This window comes from Lonchura striata, chromosome 10, assembly GCF_046129695.1.
Source record: "Lonchura striata isolate bLonStr1 chromosome 10, bLonStr1.mat, whole genome shotgun sequence".
NCBI lineage: Eukaryota > Metazoa > Chordata > Aves > Passeriformes > Estrildidae > Lonchura > Lonchura striata.
In genome coordinates, this window is record NC_134612.1 from 21,361,855 (window position 1) to 21,385,103 (window position 23,249).

At 37.6% G+C, this 23,249-nt stretch overlaps 1 protein-coding gene across 1 annotated transcript in view; it reads right to left on the reverse strand.

Moving 5' to 3' along the window:
- NAALADL2 (N-acetylated alpha-linked acidic dipeptidase like 2) overlaps positions 1–23,249 on the reverse strand; it is a 413,827-nt gene that overhangs the window by 44,467 nt on the left and 346,111 nt on the right. Inside the window, exon 13 of the mRNA XM_077785540.1 lies at positions 11,043–11,138. Within this exon, the coding sequence (XP_077641666.1) occupies positions 11,043–11,138 (96 nt within the window). The remainder of the gene's footprint in view (positions 1–11,042; positions 11,139–23,249) is intronic.

The following is a 23,249-nucleotide window of genomic DNA, read 5'->3' on the forward strand; positions in this document are numbered from 1 at the left end:
CAATTCTTCTACAATTCTACCGGAATAACATCAACAACAGATGCAGGAAGGGCTATTTAAATTTAAGGCATGCATTTTAAGCAGATCTAGGAATCAACTCTCCATAGAACTGGCATGCAAAGAACAAATCCTCCTCAGGCCAATTTTTACACCCTTTCAGTTCACATTTCAAAGCCTACCAAGAATTCTGCAGTGGCTGGAATAAGCCCTGTGAAAGGCTCCACATGCACTTCTCCTGTCATCCTCCCACAGGCACAAAGCTCGTGTGGCAAACCACATCTGAGAGCTGGAAACAAAACAAAGCCTCCAGCAAAACCAACAGCAAACCCAAATGGTTCCTCTTCAGTCAGATCAAACCCGACCCTGCTCACGCCGTGGCAGAACCCAGACTGGCTCAGGGGAGCCACAGAGGAAGAACATCCAACTGGTGGAGACCTCTGATAATCTCAATTATTACATAAGCTTCAAAGCCTTTGGAAAACCCAACTCCAACAGCAGGTGTTAGAACTTGGCACTCAGCTCAGGATTTGATGGGACACAGGTGACAGGAAGGGAAGAGGTAGGGAATCAGGAGTGATGTAGCAACGACAGGTGGAAGAAAGCAGTTCTTGTTATTTTAAGAATTGTTTACTCTTCCTGAGACACTTCTAAAAAGCAGGAAAAAAAGTTGAACTGACAACTTAAATTCCAAATATGTTCCTTCATGGTAAGATCAATAAATTATATTAAAAACAAGATATGTAACAGTGAAAGTTGCTACATTTTCTTTAAGTACTTTAAGAAATTGTTTTACTTTAATACTATTTAGATAATTCCTTACATTACACACAGGCTTTCTATTAAAAACCCTTTTGTCAAGTCATCTCATGACAGAGCAGTACCCAAAAATGAAAGGACATAATGTGCTGAGTCCCAGGCTCTGCCCATACAAGGGAATGATTTGAAGTGAAAATAAAAACAAGAAAAAGAAACTTTTTCTCCATGTTGATTCAATCAATTTTTCTTTTTAATGACACTTAAAACTTCTGTAGCAGAGCACTTATTCCACTGAGTCCAATCAAGCTTTTCAGCTGCATAAATCTAAGTATTTAGCCTTTTGTCTGCAGAGTGCTCCTTGCATCCTTTTAAGCCTTGGGACTGAATTCCTGTATCAAGCATGGCCCAGTGCTGGGGGATAACAGCATCCAGAATGGTTTATAATTGAATTCCCAACAGCTCTGGCATTCACAAAGCCAAAACTACACATTTTATTCTGAAATACAAAGAGCTGGATCTGCAGCTGCTGTCTCTTGGTTTGTACCTGAAAATCCGGGAGTGCATCTGCACTTACAGACTCCAACAGCTCATGAGCAGCTTAAAGACTGACAAATAATTTCTATATAACCCTCCACTGGCTGCTGTACTGGGTGAAGCCAGAGTGAGCTTCACTGCAGTACACAGAACCAGGACTATAATGGAATTATTGGGCTCATCTGTTTTTGTCAGGTGCATTTATCTAACAGAGGGCACTAATCAGTAGTTTTAAAAAAAGTGAAATCTGAATGATAAGAAATGCTGGCACCTTGTCAGATGCCACGAAGTTATTAAAAATAAATTCCTCAAAATGGTATCTCAAGTAAACATCTTAAAGAGGAAACGAAAAAAAAATTAAAAATTACACTATGTTCAGTTTTGTGTTTTAAAGCTGTTAGTAAAAAAAAATATCAATACACCCCTTATAATCATGATATGTTGCAAAAATAAGCTAACTGAAAAGAAGGCAGTGAATTTTTTGTTGCCTTGGATGTTTTGCAAAGCTGTGATTAAAAGTCTGCCAGTTTACCAGAGCCTACAACTGTCAGTACTCTCTTAATTAATTAAAAAAAAAACAACAACTTGTGTTACATTCAACATGTCTTTTAAAAATATAGCAAATATCATTGAGCAGATAACCTTTAGTAATATCTTTTTCCAAGTATTTAAATTTCATGAACTCTGTGTGTATACACAGCTCAAATAAGCCAGTAGAAGAATAACTTTGCCAATTAACTACTTTGAATAAGTTAAAAAAAAAAAAAAAAGAAACAAACCTCAGTCAGGTGGAAATGTGTTGCTATTTATTTGGCCATTTAGGAATTAGAACTGTTTTATCACAAGAAAAAATATGTTATCCATTCAGAGTTTAATTTTGCTAAAGAAGTTAGCACCCAAGTGTGGATGGATCACATCTGATGGTAGCAACATGGAGATTATTCTACTGCTTATCTGTGATAATTTAGAACAGATTAAGTAGAACTTTGGCACTGTATCAGAATATTGTGCAATATCCATGTACACCTATTAGTGATATAGCTCAGCAGCAAAAAAAATTTAATATTCTTTCATCTAAGGAAAAGACAAGCACTCTCTGAGATTGAAGAATTATCCCATAACTAAGAAAAAACTACTTTTTTTATGAATGACGTCTCAAAGTAAACACCATTCAGGACATACGGTTTTATTGATAACCTGATTTTGAAGAAATTTATCTCTATTTCCACAGTCATATCACTTTTAGATGAGGAAAAGGCTGCAGCATACTAGACTATACAATTCCATTACCCCAGAACAACTTCTATCCTTCTTCCCTTCTACCTTTCTGAAATGTTGTTTTTCATTTATTGGCTACTGGATTCTTGTCACTAAATACTTTAGGTTGAAATACAGCACTTTGTAATATTAGTTTAAATTTTGAACTAAAATTATTTCAATAGACGATACAGATGCTGTATATTTTAAAATCAATATTATATGTGCATGGCTGGAATTAGGCTGCAATTTATGAAACTCCTAGCCATTAGTTTTACAAGAAGGTATTAAAATAAAAAATAGCTTCATAGCCAGCATATGATCTCTGCTTATGAAACAGAAATACCATTTCCACTGCAGGAAGGTATATCTTTTATACTGCTTTGGTTTTATGGTTAGCTTGCTACAGACAAAACCCAGCCCCTGGCCCAGAAGGAACTGCTGGTGGGTGGGGTGATCACTCCTGTTGGTTAATTAAATGTCATTAATGTTAGCACACAGGCTTGAATCTGTTCTGTTGGACTCAGATGGAAAATGGGATTGTACCTGAGCACGTGAGTCCTGAAGGCCAAACTGACCCTGGTCAGGAGGAGCCTGAGTTTATTAATTTATTGCCTGTGCCTCACCTCATTATCCAGGTGGGAATATTTTCCCTGCTGGGACTCTGGAAGCCTCCAGGCTTCAGCAGGAATGGGCTCAGGAACGTGGCTGTTGCTTTTCTACATTCCATGCTTAAATTCTTTCAGTGCTGTGAACACCTGTTGTCTGGGGCAGAGAATGACGTGCGTTTCCAGCAAACAGGAATCTGGTCCCAGGCTCACAAAGGTGAAAAAAGGAGACAAGACTATTCCCTGCTGCTCAGCAGAGCCTTTCTCTTCTCAGGGGTGTTGAACAGATTGAAAACCAAACCCTGACATTATTGCAGGATGATCTCTCCTTGTCTCTACTGAAATAAGAAAACACCATCCCCACTCCTTCTGATACAGGGTCTTCAGCCCACAGTTCTCTGGAAGACACTGCTAATTTTGTAATTCTAATTTAAGGCTCATCATCTGTTCTCAAACAAACATTAATTGGTGTAATGATGGCAGCTTTAGTACTTGAGTGTCTCAGCAAACTGGTAATATTCTGTTTCTGACTACACTCATAACAAAAACAGCTCTACAAACAACATGTTCTTACTGGGATTTTGTAATACCTTCATTTACATTGTTTTTTGACTCATCATAAAATTTTTAAGCGTACACTAATTTTGTCTCACAACTTCTATACTTGACAAAATTTCTTTATGCTTTCCAATTGTATTTGAAATGACAGTCTTCATGCTAATTTTGCAATCCCTTATTTCACAAGATCTATTTAAAAACATTTAATTGTGCTTTTCAGTTATACTGAGTTGAACTGCCTGCACATCGACATATTAGGAGACAGGATAGGAGAAAATAAAGGACAAGGGCAGAGTACAATTTCATGCACAGGATTATGTTACAAAAACATCTTGAAGATTTTTATCACTGAGAATGCATCAGGTTTGTCATACACAGCCAGTTAAAAAACATTCAGAAGGAGAATTTCAAGTAAAGATTATCTGCCACTGGAATCAGATTTTCACAGCACATCTGCAATGAAGGCATCAAAGAGCAGGGATTTGAAACAAGCCCAGCTCTTAGTGACACACAATGTAAAATGCAAGTATAGAATTCCATGGTGCTGCACATTGAAATCTGAAGTTTCAGCTGTTTCATTTGGCTCTTGACCAGGATTTAAGGGCTAAACTTAAGTAAGGGCAGACATTGGTTTGTGCTTAATTTATACTTTTAGTTTCCTTCAGGCATCCCATCCCTCAGCTCAGGACATAATATGTTGGCTCTTAGGAGCTTTTTTCCACAACACACAGCTCTTATGAATTGTCTAGTTGTTTGATTTTGATCTTATCCTCCCTCCTCTGGATGGCTCCAATCCCAAGAAATGCTCAGCATCAAGAACCTGGTTGCAGAAAAGTTCAGCCATCACTTTGATGCCAAAATATGTGTCCACATTTAAAGATAAGATTAAAACCACTATGGATGGGGCTAAGTCTCCTAAGGCAATATGTCACTTAAAAATTCTTTGGGACAACAAGTCTTGAAAATTTGGTTTTGAATTCAGGACTGAGCTCATGAAGGAAACTTCAGTGTCTAAACTTCAGCTTCTGCAATGTGATTGTAGATATGTAACAGAACAATATAAAGAAAAACATGTCTATAATACACTGTACAACTGTACACAAAGGAAGTTATAACCAAAAACTAAAACAAATAAAGAAACATCCACTTTGGCAGCTGTATTTCTACAGGTCTTTCTGCAAATTGTTTGCAAAACCAGCTAATTAACTCTTAGTACAGAAGCAGCTATTTCCATCCTTTGTCACTTGAGCATAAACTAAAGTTCCACTGGCTTTACCTCATATTCACTCAAATGCAAATTGGAATATGCTAAATTTTAAAAAATTGAAAAAAGTAGTTGCTACATTATTGTTAGTAGAAACTTCATGTTTTAAGAGGCGTGCACTGGGGAAAGAACTGTCTGATTTGACATCTTTGTTGAAAGATCTGTAGACAGAAAAGAGCTCCTACAGAGAGCTGCTACAACAGACAAGGTACTTTTAGAGTACCCAAAGGAACTATTCCTCTAGAATGCTGGCATCTTCTTTAAAGAAAAATTCATCTTCCTTGTAAAGCCACCAATTCAATACATGTGTGCCAGTAACAAATGCCCTACGGTAGCCCTGGTGCTAAAGAATGGATTAATAAAATTGGAGTCTGATAAATTCAGTAACTAAGTGTGTGAAGAACAGGGTAGTGGGAAACAGGGGAATATTCAAATAGCCCCAGGCATATTCCTACCCATTAGAGAAGCAAGCTTCAGATTTGTTTTTTTAGGTTTGTTCAGATTTAAAGTTGTTGTATTTCAGTAGTTGAATACAAATCAAATTATTACATGATTCTATAAATATATGTGTTGACTTTCCTTAAAAAATGCATGAACTTGTCCAATTGTTTGACATCCCTCACAGCAACTTATATTTTTGAAATAAAAGCAGAGCATGTACAATAGATTTTTCTCATTACACAGTAAAAAGCCACTATTGGGCAAACTGAAAACAATCATTTGACTTGTGCAAAAAATATACAGTGGCTTCTTTGTACAGTCATGATCATCAACCAGCACAAAACCTCCCCAGAAAAATAAGACACCTGTCACAGACATCTTTGCTGAGAGCCTGTCACCAATGCAGATAGAGCTGAAGTCAGATCTAAACCAAAACAAGGCATGGCAAAGGAAGGAATTGCTGTGGGAAATGTAACTTCTTTCCAAGGCAGGTAAGTCCCACTAACACAGGCACTCACATGGCCTCAGTACAGAGAAGAAAAAATGTTCAGTTGGTCACAGCCAGTAGCTGAAATTTCAGCAAATCCCAAATATTTGCTGTATTGCACCTTCAGAAATCTAGCTCCAGCTTTGAAACGTCCCAGTCTTTGTCTACAGTGTCAAACAAATCAGATTTTACAAGTTCATTCTGTATTCAGGTGAGGAAATGAAGTAGTTACTCAGTTATTTTAAGTACCACTTTTGACTCATGGTATTTCATTTTCTTTTATCTACAATGGGGATTAAACAGTGTTTCCTCTCACTTCTACCCATCTTCTTTTGCTTATTCAGATTGCTGTAATTTGCAGTAAAAAGGGTGTTCCATGAGATGTACAAACAACATCAATCTTGGCTTTCTAGCCTAAGATTTAGGATGATACCTTATGTATCAGATGATGTGTTTATCCTGTGGTTTGATTGGATCAGATGGAGCTGACATGTTTTCTTCCTTCACTTAAATTCCAGCTCTAGTTTGAAAAATGATGGAATGATTTTTTTTTCCTTTTACTGAGAGTTGGCAGACAAATCTTAAGAGTAGCCAGGTACAATTTAGGTCTAAAAAGAGGACTTCAGGAACTAATGGTTTCAAAGAGCAATCTGGTTAAGAAACATTTTGACAGAAGCCAATGATAACTTTTTAAAAGAACATACAGTTTTACTGCAATATCAGAATTATTTAAGGAATGTAGAAATAATTTTCTGTTTTCATTCAGAGAACTGAACAGGTAAGAATGTTCACACACAATCCACGGGATATTTTCTATGCATGCCATGCTACTAATGGCTGCTATATTTTTTGTTGATTTTTCTCTTTTTCATTGAAACCACAGCTCCTGGTTGTTCTGATATTTTCATAGTTGTCAGAATTCTATAAGCTGAAAGCATTACATTGAAATTACTCAAAAAAAAAAAAAAAGCCCAGAAACAATCTTGTAACAGCAGAGCCTTGACATCTTCCCACAACCTCATGAATATATGTCACAGGAGAAATTAGTAATTAGTTCTGTCCTATAATAATTTTTCCATTTTGAAGGAAGCATATTAACATATCAGCAGAAAAGATATGGAAAATTTCAGAGTGTAGGGGAATAGAGCTGTTTTTTAATACCTGACTTCACCACGTGGAGCTGTGTTGGACGGTACAGCTGGTTCATCAATTTTTATCAGGGGTTCTGCAATTTCAGCTTATTTTTCTTACCTAGTCTTTATCCATCAGAGTTCAAGTATAAAGTGCAAGAGTCCTTGAGGCTACTTGCTTTTAGGAACAAAGAACTACTGAAAAATTCCAAGCATATCTCCCCTAACTAGGCTGGAGCAGATAGAGAATATGCTGTCTAGCCAAGCACAGTATGATTGTCTGTCAGAAAACCCCATGTCTTTAGCAGCAAAATCATTTCTCTCACATCTAATGCTGAGAAAATCCCCAGACAGCTTTTTTTTTCCCCCTTTCCTATTCACCACAATTAATAGAATTAGTTACTAGCTACAATTAAAAAGTTACTGTGCCAGGTTCTATCACCAGATTTGCTCTTGCTTTTGTTGCTGCTGACAATGGCCACAGAATAAAACAGACACTGGTAAAAGAGAGTTTTCAGCAGGTTTGTATTTACCCTCTGCCTGAACTGGATTATATGTTCTTTCATGTAATATTATAGAACATATTATATGTTCTTTCATATGGCATGAAGGCTAAAGGTAAAACAAAGATTCTCACTTGTGTGCTTAAGAAAATATGTGCTAAATCAAACCATTCCTGTGAAATATGGGTGCCTGTGCTGCTTTGCAGGAAAACACAAAGTTTGGCTTTGTTTGTTCACAGTGTCACTACAGACAACGGAGTTGTGCTTTGAACATCTCAAATACCATCAAATCACAAATACCAGTAAGATTCTCAGAGCCAGTATATAAGGTGTTGGACAGAAAAAAAGAGCAAATTATTTAACTTAGGGAGTGACTAGAGCAGCTGTCACATTACACTGCACCTATGCTGCTCCATCACCTTGGGGCAATGAGAACTCTGAAAAATAAAACATGAATTGCTGACATCTGTGAGAAGACAAAAAGAAAAATGAAGAGATGCCCCAAGTCATAGTGCAATTTCTCAGCTCAAAAACCATGTGTGACAGAGCACAAAAATGGTACCCCAGACATTTCTGGTAGATTCACAAGAAGATCAAACTCCACATCTAAAAATTCAGTATCAACAGCAGACTGTGAAATATGGATATTGATCAGGCACCCACCTTGGCCCTCACTTCACACACTGAGACCTGTTCTTCTGCTTTGTTAACCCCATCCAGCACCTCTGTCACCTACCCCAGTCCATATTTCTGCTTGTTAAGACTGGGGCCTTGAATAATTCATTTTGAAAGAACAAAATCATAACATAATTCACCTCCAAGGAGATGTGAGAGCTCTGCAGGTCTGTGCAGAACTTGTGCCTTTGATGAAGGGACAGAGATGATGGGAAAGTCTGGCACATGCGACTAAGAGAGGAATTCTAAAAATTACATTGAACAGAATACATTACTGAAGAAAGCTAACTGGAGAAATTACCTGTGAAAATGGACACTCCAAAGTGCCACATTTTTGTGATGGAAATCAAAGCATACAGGAAAAAATTTTCAGACTGCACTCCACACAGTGATATTGGGGTAGGTTGCCATATATCCACCTGGGCCTTGCAAGGACAAAGGGTTTTCTGGGATATGAGATATTTTCAGGTGCATCAGACTTGTGTTTGCTCAGTGAGATGAGTTCTGCACACACCAAACAAACCCTTTAACACTTTAGGTGCTGTAACTCTGGCTGGAGTAATATTGTGTCTCTGCTGCTCTAACAATTCTGCCAAATCCTCTGTCTCCGCATGGAGGCAATTTCTAAATGAAAACAGAAAATACCTCAGTGGAATGTGCAGATGTAGAGATGCCTCAATGCAGAGGCTGTTGGCATGCCCAGGCATAACCTTTTCAAGAATGATCTGATTCCCAAGAGGGCACAATACAGTAGGAATAACACAGGAATATGAATGTACTCTGTTGAAATATCTACAGCAGGAATAATACACTGTTAGAAATGCCTCTGATAAAACTCTGCCACACAGACATTCTGTTCACAGTACTATCCTACTGATTCAAAATCAGTAAAATCCCAAAAGTCTTTGGGATTTTAAGAGTTTGAGACCTTCATGTTAATTTAGATATGTTGCATTATCTTGGCATGCAAAAAAATAAACAACAAAAACTCAAACAAACACCAAACACCACCAAAACAAACAAACAAACACACACACACACACACACACACACACACACACACACACACATAAAAACCAAGCTCATTTGCAGACATCATGCAGGAAGATTAAAATACCAGGCAGAGGTAGCATGCACCAAACTACAGATTTTCATTTTTAGAAAGATTACAGAGAAAGAAACTTCCAAAGTTATGGATGGATGTCACTGCATTGCCAATTTGAAAGAGTGTTCCTTATATTAGAAAATTAATGGGACTAAACATGGATAAATGGGGATATATATCCCTTCCATGCTCCAAAGGAACAGAACAGTTTGATCCTGTTAGAAAATGCCACCAGTCAACATTCTTGTGCTGCACCTTATCTGTGGGCAAAATGTGAATTTCATTTACCAACAGTCCAGCAGTCTCTTCATTACATTTACATACTTTTCATTCCATTTGCTTCAGGAAGAGAACCTCCCTGTCATCTCCTTGGAAGTGTTTATATTTTTAAAAAATTGAAATATCTCAGTATGTTACATAAAACCCCCTTATTTCCTGTAGAAATGGAAACACTCCTCCCTCTTGCTGTTTTGTTCAATGTTTAGAAGTTAATTGCATTAGAGTAGCTCTATTTTATGCAGTGCCATAATTGGAGTGTAGAATAATCAGGTTCTCTAATAATTTTCTCAAGAATTATCTGTCAGCACCAATAACTCATCATAAAATCAATTATGTCAGGGGTCTGCCATTCCAACTTTCAGAATTGCATGATCCCAGTCTTATGGGGATGCTCTAGTGAGCAGACAGTGGATATAAAAGTATTTTCAAACTGGTTAATCACTGACTTGACTGGTTATCATGAAATGCTGTGCTGAGTAACACTGATGAAATTTAAAAATAGCACATACTTTTCTGAGTGTGCATTTGATAAAAAGGGAGTTTTATCTGACTCCTGGTCAGGTGGGAAAATCCCTTTTCTGCCATACAGGCACACACTCCTCAGTTTTAATACTTGATATTATATACATCATTATATTGAAATTACAAGGTCTGCAAATCTAATTTAAGATACCACCAAGTTTTGTACTGCATCACTCTACTGAATGTTACAGTTCTTTGCTACTGGGAAGCTTAGAGATTTCTCTTTCTTTGAATGCTTCAGATCAGCATGGTTCTCACAGCAATCCACCCTAAATCCACCTTTTCAGTGCCAAGATCTTAATATGAATTGTCCTGAGAACTGTTCTGACAAATTAGATCTTCTAAGCACTCAGATTACAGATTCATCTGTTTAATAGCTGCATATCTCTAGTTCATTTTTTCTGCCACATTCAGAAATCTCCTTTTCAGTGCCCATGAAATTAGGGTACCCACTGACATCAGAGAGCACAAGGTACAGATTATTAGTATTTACACCAATCCTCATGTAAAAATTACACTGAAACTTTTATACTTTTGACATTTAGTATCAACCCATATGCATGGGAAAAACCTAAGAAACACTAAAATCCTATTTCCCTAATGGAGATGAAGGGCCTCAAATCAACACAAGCTTTTCCACAAGCCAGAGTGGCCATACAAGCAAAGCAGATTGTGAGTGATATACAGTGAAAAATAAGAATAAAAAGTTATAGTTTCAAATGAAGCATTTTGCACATGAAACTGCTTCCATCATACAAGCTGACCAATGTAAAGAATATTCCCAACGTGGATCCCAGTGAAGAGAATTCCACAATTTTTAATTATATTCAAGTGCTTGATAGGGAAATAAATAGATTATATTTCAAAATTATTAGCAAATTCAAGAGGAAAGTATTTATAAATGTGATCTCCACTTCTCTTACCTTTGCAATGGTCTCATGCAGGCTGAAGGAAGGATCCAGCTCTTCAGTTTTTGTTGCATGTACAGGAAAAAGAGCTTCAGAGAGAAAGCTGGAATTCTGTGAGAAAGAAGTAAAGGGCTTTTTAGGATTCCACACTGATTTCCTCCTTCAACTGGTTATTGAATTTTGCTGAAAAACCCTTCAAATATTTCTTAAATTTTGATGATTACAACACTTATTTCACTGATCTCATTAACTGATTCCAAGCCCCCAAAGAAAGCAAAAACCCTCTAAGTGTCATGATTTTATTTCTGGAATGGCAGTTATCTCTGTAATGATGCTTCTCAAAGCAGCTAAAAATTTTTGCCTACCAGAAGAAAAAAAAAAAAAATCCACACAACTTTATTCTGAGCTAAGCAGCAATCAGACATTTTATTAACTGTGTTATGATTTAAGTCTTCAGGAGAAATGTAACAACAATAATCAAGGAATCCTCTTTTATCTTCTGCAACCATCCTACTTCTCTACCCAGTTATATCATCTACATAATAAGGGATTTTTGTCAATTCCCTAAAATTATATACTTCAGATTCATCATTATTTTAACAACAGACAATCTAATATATTGTTTGTACAGAATGTTCATCTCTTCTTGTACTGTAAAAAAAGCAAGACATTATTTGCAAATAAGAAACCCATACCAAAAAGTGGACTGGAAAAAAAAAAGACAAAACAATATTAAACATACCACTAAGCCTCAAAGGTGCCCAGATGCCTAAAACAGGAATCACATGACATTGCTGGTAGATTTGCTTGTTAAATTTTTCTATAAATTAATTCCTTCGTGATCAATATTCTATCAGTATTTCCATGCATTTCTAGGAGATTATTTCTGGTAGCAAACCCCCATCACTTTCTTAAAAATATATATATAATTAGCACCACATCATATAAATTTTTGTGTTCAGTGATGCATCTGTGTGTTGCATAACTTGTCACAGAAACATCATAAAAATAAATGAAGTAATTTTTTCTTTCAGATATATTTTTTTTTTTTAGAACTCAGGGAGAAGATGCACAAAGTCATTTATTACAAAGATAAAACACATACTTCAGCATTAACTCATAACTATTCATCTTTGTTTCAGGTTTGCACAGCAGTTTACAGAGCTGTGCCATTTGACTGGGGGATGCAGAGGAACACCCTTATTCTGCTAACACTGTCCATCATCAGTCACATAAATGCAATCAATAACTTAAAGAGAGTTGCATTATTTATATTCACTCTTGAGTATCTCACCGAGAGTCAGGGAAGGGAGTGACTACCAACTTAGATTTGCTGCACAAGGTCAGATCATTGCTCCATCCAGACAGATGTCTTTGGAATAGAAAGCCTGGTGGACACTGCCTGGAGAGCAGGAGGCTCACCTGGCTCCTCTCCCACCCCGCTCCAGACCCCACCTGGGCCAGGTGAACCAGCAGCTTCTGCTGCTGCCTCAGCCTCTGCCCTTGGGAGAGCTCAGCACACTCAGGCAACCATCAGCAAATGAAGCACAACACCCTGGACATCCCAAGTGACGAGTTGTTTTGCTCATGAGAGGAATCAAGCCTCTGCTTGCAAAGATCTTGAAAAGGATTGCTGTTGGAAATAACTTGCTGACATCTGAAATCATCTTGCTGTACACTTGTAAAAGCAAATGTTTAAAACAGCTGTGGCTGCTTTTTTTTTTTTTTTGCCTTTTTTCTCGTAACAAGCTCCTCCGTAAAGAACTGCTAGAAAGTCCAACTTTGTTTCTCTTGCCTTTTGCTGTTTTTCACGCACTCTGCTCATCAGAGAAAGCTGCATGAGCTTCCCAACTAACAGAACCCACTGTTTATCCAGGGAGCACAGGGATTTGTGTGCCCAGAGAGGCATCCAGATGATGTTCCAAAAACACCTCTCAGCATTTAACAGCAGAGCTGGAAACTGAATCACACTTCTCTGTCCTTGTTTCACCAAGCTCACAACAAGCGAGTGTTGTATTTTGGCTTTTTTTAAACAGCAGTTTGCTAAGCAAATTTCTAGTAAATGCACACCAAGAGAAAGATTTGCTAATCCAAAAGCATTAAAAAGTATTATTCCTTTAATCTTTTCAGCTACAGTAGGAGCTACAGCTGCAGTTCTCTTCATTTTCTTCCACACTCACCTCCTAAACACTAATCATCACCTCTGCCCCAGCAGGCATTAGCATCACCCTCACCTTGTTCAGAGGGCAGAGCCTCCAATGGATTGTGAGTGCTCTGGAGATGGAAAAACATTTTTGAGGTCAGACCACTGTGAAACATCCAAAAATTTAGGATGAAAAAGCCTTTGCTTTTCACCGTGTTCTGTTGATTTTTCTTTAAGTTCATGGTTGGTCAAAGGAATTAAGAAGACTTTCTTTTCTGATATGAAGTTATGCTTTTATCAAACAAACTTTACAATCTACAAAGGATTGCCCCAATAATCCTTAATTTCTCAATGAATGTATTTGGTATCTCTAAGAACTCTTCACAAGAGAAATGAACAAGTGTAACACATATCTGGAAGTGAGTTTCCTTTGTCTTCTGTTCCTTTTGGAATGATCAGTTAACCTGGTCTTTTCAATACTCATTTAATGAAGCATTCTGTGAAATTAGAACGACATTGATGTTCTACTTTTCAAATAATGGGTCACTTCTGATTAAACTTCGATTGAACATTCAACTTTCAATCTTAAAACAAATTGCCTCCTTTTCTTTTTAATTTGAACCCAATTTCCTGCTGCCCTCAGGTCTTGTGACAGTAATTAATTGATTTATGAATCAATTAAATGGAGATCGAAAATGCAAGCTAAAATCTCTTAAAACCCCAAATCTGGCATACTCTTGCTTATTTATGATGGACACTTGCACTAAATTTCACTTCTGATTTTCTACACTCATTTTTCTAACTTAACTTATCCTTCCTTAACTAATTAAGTGAACAAAATGTTTCACCATCTAAAGGTACTAAATTTGCCATCCCTTGTGTACTGTCTTATACCTTCAATTTATATGCCAACTTTCAACCAATGCATTTTAAATCATGAATAAAATCCCACAGCACTTCTGGTGATTTAATGGAAAACAGTAAATACCAAAACATGCTTTAGAGACCTATTTTGCTGTTATTAAATAAGAAAGTTTTAAAAAAAAATCAAATTTTTTCACACATTGTCTTAAAACTGGAATTATTTCTGTAAATACATGTGATTTTTTTTTACTAGACCAGGACAATGCTGAACCCACAAGAGATTCTGTTTTCTTGACTATTACTTGAAATGGTAATAAGTGAAACAGTAAAATTACCAGTTAGAGAAATTGTGAATGTATGTACTCAAATTATGTAGGTAATAATTCCTTAATATGCTCTCATTCCACACCCGAACTGGTTTTTCTTACCTGCTGAATGTTCCCCTGCTTGTACAAGAAGACCTCCTTCTATTCTTAACTTGGTGAATAATACCCAAATATCTCCAGAAATAATTTTTCTGGGGTGGGGGGAAGAGGGGGAGGTAAGGGGAGGTTTTTTAGTTGTTTGTTTGTTTTGAAAGTAACAGGCAGTGGATATTTCTCCACTCAGCAATAAAGATTCTCAATCTGGAAAAACAATCTTTAGTCTAAAGTTCTTTTTCCAGTTTGACTCCTCCCTGGTTAACATTTGTCAGAACTGTCCCTATTCAGGCCAGCATTGCCCTTCAGCATTTCACAATAGTCATGGCACCAATTTTATGTTGCACAGGAGACAAAAGAAGGCACCAGGCAAGGTAAAAACAAGAGAGGAAGCAAGTGAGAGCAGAAATCTTTCTGAAATTTGTACAGGTAGGTAACAGTTATAAATGTGCTAATCTTACACTGCTAAAGCCTGCAAGGCAAATACACAAAAGAAGGATGCAAACCAAGAGAAAAATGTTTATTTTCTTCACACAGACCAAAGAAATATGTCTGGAAGATAGGAATTTAGGGCTTGCTTTGGCTGCATCAAGACTGACACTATGCTCTGTTACCTGTCCAATATAAATATATGCTGTGTGTGTTCCATGAGCATTAACCTGCTTCAGTCTTTCTGTCTTTTTGTAGTAGAACAGCACAAAAAGCAGGATTGCAGAGAACTGAGGGATACACACAAATGTGCAGTGTCTGGCAACTGAAACACAAGGCAGACACTGCACATCTTCAGAACCAGCCTGGGCACAGGTTCAGCTGGGAGCTGAAGTCACACAAGGCACACTCTGAAGTTGTGCAGTGCCCAAAATTATCACCCAGAATCCCAGAGGCTTCACAACTGCATCAGGACTTGTCTGCATCTGTATCAACATTCAACACCAGTGCCAAAAAATTGCCATAGTGTGATGGAGACAGCCCTGCCAGGAGGAAAGATAAAGAGAGAGCAGCGAGAAGAACAAAAACACCTCTGAAATCTGCACTGCAGGCTTTCACTAATTCCTTCTTCCATTTTCCCTTAGTCAAGCAATTGGCATACAGTGTCCTGGCAGAAAATATACAACTGCATTTCTTTGTGACAGAGCTGTTTCTTCTCACCTAGGCTAAAAGGCATCTCTTCCCCCTTTTTTTACTGCCTGGCAGGGTGATTGAACAAGATGTTTGACTGTAAGAAGGATCAAAAAGAGAATAATGGAAAACGTATCTCATAGACTAAAATATGGCTTATCATCATCTATCTGGATTATTTCTACTTTGGGAGGGTACTGCAGACTGAAACAGATTTACTGAAAAAGTAGATTATGTAGAATAGAACAGATTGAAGCCCAAATGTGGTTCAAATGGAATTGATGAAATAATAACAGGCATATAGGATTTTTCACTAATAAAGGGCTGAAAATATACTGGAGAAGAGATTTTCTGCCTCTCCATCTCACTAGCAGGCTGGCTTTACCCTTTCTAGCAAATGCTCTAGATATCTAATTAAATATCACCTCCAAATCCACAAAGGATTATAAAATTATGTAACAGTTTATTTCACTGATGCATAAGACATAAAATAGGTTCTTTAAAATTATTTTTATAAAGCAAAGCTCTGCAATTGCCACAGCCTAACACATGTCTTCAAAGTGAAAATGCACCTGCTCTGGAAAACAGGCTTGTCAGAAGGAGTTTCTGACAAGAGTCTTTTCTTCTGTATTTTCACCATTTCAGTTTACTGAAGACCTTTTAGAAAAGAAACAAAAGCACATCTATTTTCTGTTTCAATATTCTGGTAAAGATGTGCAGTGACCTTGCAATGCTACCCAATGCTGGACAAAATGAGCAAGGCCTGCCAAACAAGACTGCACAAGAATACAGGAGAGGCAGAATTGGAATCACTGCTGCACAAGTTATTTTATTATTCAACTCAACTGCAGCCAGAAAAAAAACCCAGCCAACAGTCATAAGGAAAAGAATATAAGCACATTTCTCTCATCTCTTTTAATTTAATGTTTTCTTCCTTATGTTAGTAAGTGAATTGAAATAATCACTGTAAAGCTATAAATTCACAGACTGCAGCACAAAGAAAGCAACTTTTAGGATGTCAGAATACTTTCATGGCTTTATTCCCCTGCAGTTTTCCTTTGGTGCTTTTTAAACTGAAAGCAGATTTAGCAGTTTAGGAAGGAGTGGCCCAAGTCAGAAACCTGGCACCTGACAGAGGCTCTTCCCAAAGTTTCAGAATTTAGAGGAGGCTCAGTAAGATTCAGTATCTCTAAGAGAGAACAGCTTTTCTTGGATGTGTTGTCTGAATGGTGCAAGAACATTTGGTAACATTTCATGATCAATTGTGAGCATTCAAATTATGCAGAAACATTAAGTTCCAGGAATAGCATCCTAATGATGTCCTGCTGGAAGTCATGAATGCCAGTGACTTTCACAATCAAATGTTTTTCACAATCAAATATTATCAATGCTTTTATTTCCTGATTCAGTGCTTCCAATTTCCCACTTTAAATTTTAGTGCTCAAAAAAAAATTAATTACACTGAATGAAGAGAGTTAATGTTAGCCACTAGACAGATGTTGTGTAGGTGGGAGCTTCACTACCTTGCAGTAAGAATAAAAACTGTCTTCTGCTAAGAATAATGTCTTAAAGACAATATTTATCAGAATCCTTATTAAGCAGCTCTTCAATGTCCATGATAAGATAATTTGCAATATTAAATACTGCAAATTTTATCAGCAAGAATGCATCACTGACCCAAACCACAGCTGTTTGATTGTCCAGTGATCTTGTAAAAAGACAAAACTGAGTGCCACACTTCTAATATCTATTGGTACAAAACATGTTTTGATACTTGTTCCAGATGTTCTATCAGAATATTTTTAGTTGGTCAGTTGAATGCAGCCACTCAGGACAGTAGTAAAACAGGACAGGGAGAACAGAGAATGCAGTGATATCTGTCCTTAGATAATATGTATTTTCAATAACTAGATGCTTCAAACAGAGGCAATTAATTGGTGTCTAAACAAATTTTTCACATTTTCCCATATCCCATTGGTCCTGTTAACTCCCAGGCTGTCTTTCTTCCATTGCCTTCCAACAATCCTCACTCAGTTCCAAGACACTGAGGAGCCTCTGAGAGAATCTGCAAGGACAGAGCTCACAGAAACAACATGTACTCATGCAGTGTGAATGAATGCTAAAGAAGCTGTGTGATTTTGATACCATAAGGCAAGTTTACATAAAGAATTTTCCCCTTCTGGATGCACTGTGTGATGTTTGGAACATCAAAGCACTAGGATTTGTGAGGCCAGACAAATTTTTTTGGAGGAGAGTAATGTATCCAAACTGATGAGAACATCATCAGTTTCACTAGCATTACTGCAATAACAAAGATTCTCTTCCATGAAATTAAGTAGCTAAATATTCATATTATTCAATAAAACAACTCAAGCAATCAATTGAACATCAAATGCATTTTGTCTTGTAAAACACTGAGTCATTAACCTTAACAATTTCACCATGCTCTCACTACCAAATTCAACTCAATTAGCGTCCAAATGAACAGATGGACTAATGAATTAATGAATTATTGGTGAGCACTAAACTAACCCCTGACTGAACTGAGAAATTAGAAAACACTAATTTATGCTAGAGACAGAAAAAACACATTGGTCAGGAAAAAATCAGTCTGAATAAAGAGAAACACAGCTATTATAAAGCCAACATAATCCCTGAGTCAGGAAGGCAGCTGTGGTTTGGATCCTCAGGTAGTCCCAGGTAACCTGCTGGGGACTCCTGGAACTATTCCTGGTTACACACTGGCAGCTCACTGCTTGTCCAGAAACACAAATGAAACATCTCTCTTCACCCTGACACAGCCAACTCCCTCTGCCACACCTTGCTGCCCTTGAAGTTCCAGTACACAGTAAATAAACTCATTCAGCAGCAAGTGCAACAGCATCAAATTCTCCAGAGGCAGCTCAGAAAAGGGAAGCCTGGGTTCCCAAGCAACCATCCTGGTGCACATTTGCTCTTTGCAAAGACTTTCTGGCATACCAAGCACATTGGTACTTTGATTCTTTCATACACGCATGAAACATCTCCAGTAACTCCCCATGGGCAACTACCAGCTGTGTTATTTCCTTAAAAAATTTAACATCTACCAGGGAGAAAAGGGAAGTAAAACAGGGAATGAGGGGGAGCCATGCAGAGCTGTACTTTCAGATGGAAAAGCTACCAAATCACAGATCATCACAGTAACACACTGCCAGACTAGATGCAAGAGGAGAAACAAGGCTTCTGTTTGGGGTAAGAATCTCCCTGGAATTACAGACTCAGACAACCAGTGTAAATCTCTTCCAAGGATATTCACACAAATGCCACAGGTCCTGAAGTTCTCTGTTGAGCAGCTAAGGCTGAATTAAGCACATCATGTATTTGCATATGGTCTACCCTGATCCCTCCAAGAAAATGATGCTGTGATGCTTCCAGTGGAATTTCTTGATAAATATACTTGGCTTTGAAAAATTAATTGGTACTGGCTGACACCTAATCAAGGAGGACAATAATAATAATGTCAGATAAACAGCAGAACATTTACCACCAGGGCCTGGTCAGCTGTAGATAATCCAAGCAGTCAAAAATCTCAAGACTGTGTCATGGCTGCACTAACTTTCCTGGCTGGAAAGGGACTGGAAGACACACCAGAAGTAAAGGCAAAAATCATCTGGATATGGAGCAATAATGGATTAATGCTGTGATTCAAGATGATGAGATATCTGCATTAAGAACATAGAGCTCCAGAACTTCAGAAAATACAAGTGGATTGACTTTAAGCACTGGAACTGTTTGAGCAGTAATTACATGACTGATACAAAACCAGCTAAAAATAAAGAATACCACATGTCAGACTACTCAGGTTTGCTTTCAAGGTGCACACACACGTACAAAGTTGTATTTGTGGAGATGAAACTACACCACAGACTTGTTTCTTTCCACGAAGCCACACAGATCATACATATAGATGCATTTAAAAATGAAATGTGTTTGGGGTTCAAACACCAGCTTCCTTCTCACTTCAGAACAGACACAAGGGAGATGCACTGAAGAGCACTCCAAGCTGCCTGAGCCCTCCCTTACACCAACATCAGCACATCAAAGAGACAAAAGCCTGCAACATCAGAGTTATTTTTTTGTAAACTAAACCCTCAAGTTCTCTCCATCAAGGATGGTTCCTCTGTTTCTTTCCTCGTAACAAAGAAATCTTGGAAAGCTTTTGAGTTCTTTTGAGAGAAGTGCATGATGTGTCAGTCTAAGCATGTAAATACTGAAATGAAGAAAGTGCAGTTAAGTTTCCCTAAAGAGTGACAAAAAGGAAGAAAAGAGGGCAGGACAGGATGGGAGAGAGGATGCAGAGGCTGATGGTAACAAGTGACAAGCCTCATTCACTGAAGAGTTAAGATTTAGTGCCCCCTGTATTACAGTGTGGGTAAAAATCACTTTTAAGGACCCTAATGAAAGTTGAAAGTTACCTTCAGAAAGTTATGCATATTTCAACAGAAATAAAAATCATTATGCATTCTCTCTAAAGAGGATACAATCTCAAACTGTCAAAATTCTAAACTCTTCTACATATATTACATACAAATGCCTTCTATAAAGAAACCTCTTTTCATTTTTCTTCTAAATTAGCTTAGTGGTCCATGGTATTACACTACCTTGATCTAGCCTGTGAATAATGTGACAGGTAATTTTTATACTTCTTGCCTGTACTTAAGTTTGAGTGAAGATACGGAAAACAACTTTTATGATCTAGGTGTAAAAGTAAATGTTCTGTGAGTCCTGCATACCCAAACGTGGACATCTACTATGAAATGTTTCATGATGATTATGTGTCCGTCAATAAATAACAAAAAAAAAGAGTAAGTTGTTGGTTTTTTTTAAATAATGTGCATGTGCAGCAGGATTTTTCCCAAAACAAATAATAATGCTAATGTTGATGTAAACTACCACATTATCACAGAGGGGATTTTAGAAATCTTTCTGTAACAGGATGCACTAGAAGGATGAATAATATGCAAATAACATAGGAAATCATCCAACTAGAATTTTAAAAAAATTGAATCCTCATGAAACTGTTGACTGCAATGACACAGAAATGGATGGTAACAGTCAATTAATTTCCATCTTGGAAAAAGCTCGAAATACACCTGTATCAGCTGAAGTTTGTAAGGGATGGAACTCAAAATGCTGAATAGTTCAATAATGTTTGAGTTACAATGCTGGAGAAAAAGTCAAATCTCTGACTGAAACAATGGAAAACCCAGTTTATATTTTCTCTACTACCCAAACATTAGGCAGCCACAGCAAGGCTCTTTTTCTCAGTCTCTGTGATTACTTGTGCTCCAGGACTTTAGCAGCGATGCTATAAACTGTGCTATGAAGGAAGTAATCAAAATAAATTAACTTGTAACTAGGGTGTTGGACATTTTCCCTTCAGGGAAGAAGCCCAGTAATACCCAAACACAGGTCTTTTAAAAACTACTTTTCCTTGTCCTCTTTCATGAAAGAAAATAGGCCATCAGAATGTTGAGTCTAGCAGAGCAAACTACACTTTAAGGTGCTACATAGGGAGGAAAAGTAAACACAAAAAATTACAGAGATATGCTCATATAAAAAGAAAACCAATGCAAATCTTAAGGAAATAAGGGAGGGAAGTATGAGCAACGAGGTGAGCTCTGATAGGGCAAGGCACACAATCCGTGTACATCCATTCAAAAATGAGTTCTGTCATGAATCCAAAGGGAAACCAAGTGCAAACCCCTGAGGTCATACACCACCATATCCAGTGTTTTCAGAGTTATTCCTAATTTACAATCAGGTAACCGAGCTGAGCTTCAGTCATGTAAATAAGATTATTTTGTTTACAAAGTTAAAATACCAGACGAGAGGAATTTACATCTAAGACACCAAGCAGAGTTGTGATGAACATACTCTCGTCTCTTACATGCATGTATTCTCTCATTATGGAGGGCATGTATGTATTATACCTGTTACACCATTTTTGGGGTTGAAAATCCACTGTTATATAAACAAAACTAATATTTTCAAGAACACAGAAACAGTCCACACATAGGGGAAAAAAATCAGAATGTACTCACCTGTGCCATGTAGTTATTTGTGACATACCAATGCTCATACAATGAAGTAATTTGACTGATATCCAGCTTTGATGCAGCACAGAGTGGCTAAGTCTTTTATTTAATAGCTCTCTTAGTTTATGTTGCTCTTCCTTGTTGCTGTAAAGGTAACTGAATATGTTTCTAACTCTATTCTCTGCTGAGATGAGGACTAACAGACTAATCATGGCTTTCAGTAGCAGAGAAACTCTGATTTGAAATCAACACTTAGGTCTCTCTCTGGAGACTCTACACAGTCACTTGGATGCAGACTAATCATCATCTCAAATAGCATAACTCATACCGAAAGCAAAATAATCAGCACTATTAGGAAAATCTGATCAGCTTGTCTCCTAACATTACTAATCACAATGTGACCCTCACGTGATGGAAAACCCAGCACACACCAGAGGTAAGGAGGTGAGGAAGGCTTTCTTCAGCAACTGCAAGAGAATCCTTGGAAACTGGGGCAACATTATGATTTTTTTTCCACTTGAGGAATTCTTCCAGGCTTACTTTGAGACTAAAGTGCTGCATATTTTCTGCTGGTGAATAAATGAGCTGCATTTCACCTAGTGCACATTTACAGCTGTGGCTGAATTCTCAGAAGGCACTTCATGGCTCACAGACCCGACCACTGCATTTGCCAGGCAGATTTAACCTCTCCGAGGCTGTGGTTCACTGTATTATGTAATTCCAAGCCAGACAGTTTTACTTACTCTTCTGGCCTGAATGTTTCCTCTTGCAACTTTTATTTCCTCGTATTTACTCCTCAGGTTCCTGTCAATGGAAGGTTTTTATAACCTTCTCTCTGCGGTCTGGCATGGCTCCGACAGGGTAAGAAATGCATTTCTAAAGCTGACCTGGAGCTGCTGCTCTGGAGGAAGAATACAAGCACAGGTCTTGGGCTTTTTAACTCTAAAGCAGTTTTTTACCAGCTGTGGAACAGCATCAGTTTTACCTGACAGGTGGGTAAAATAAACAAGTGATGTATATTCCAAAGGAAGAGCGATTCCTGAGTAGGTCACAGCAGTGAGAGAGAGAGAAGAGGAAAAATGACCTGGCAAAATGATAACCTACAAAAGCACATCAAAACAGTCCATTTCTGAACCTGTTTGCCCAAATCTTGTTTTGCAATGAAGATTACAAAGCTTAGGTTTAGTTTAAAAAGCTGGATGGAAACAAACAAGCAAAAATCCTTCCCTGCAAACCAACAGATTTTTATCAGCCCCTAGCCTGCCTATCAGAAATTCCTACAATGTTTATTAATATGGCTGTCAACACAGAGTAATTTACCTGCCTTATAATATCTGCCAATGAACAGAATCCACAACAAACAATGGCAATAAACAGTAAAGGATAAACAGATTGCTTGTTTGATAGAACATAGGAGAGACAAGGAGCTTATCTTCTGGAGGACTGTTAACAACTCGTACAATAAATAACAAAGATACAGCAAATAATCCAAATTTAATCATCTGTGTGACTTCACTTTTAGGGAAAAATTCCATCCTCTTGCCAAGAGAAATTTACACATTATGCCAAGCAGATTTATTTCTCACATAAAACAGACCTC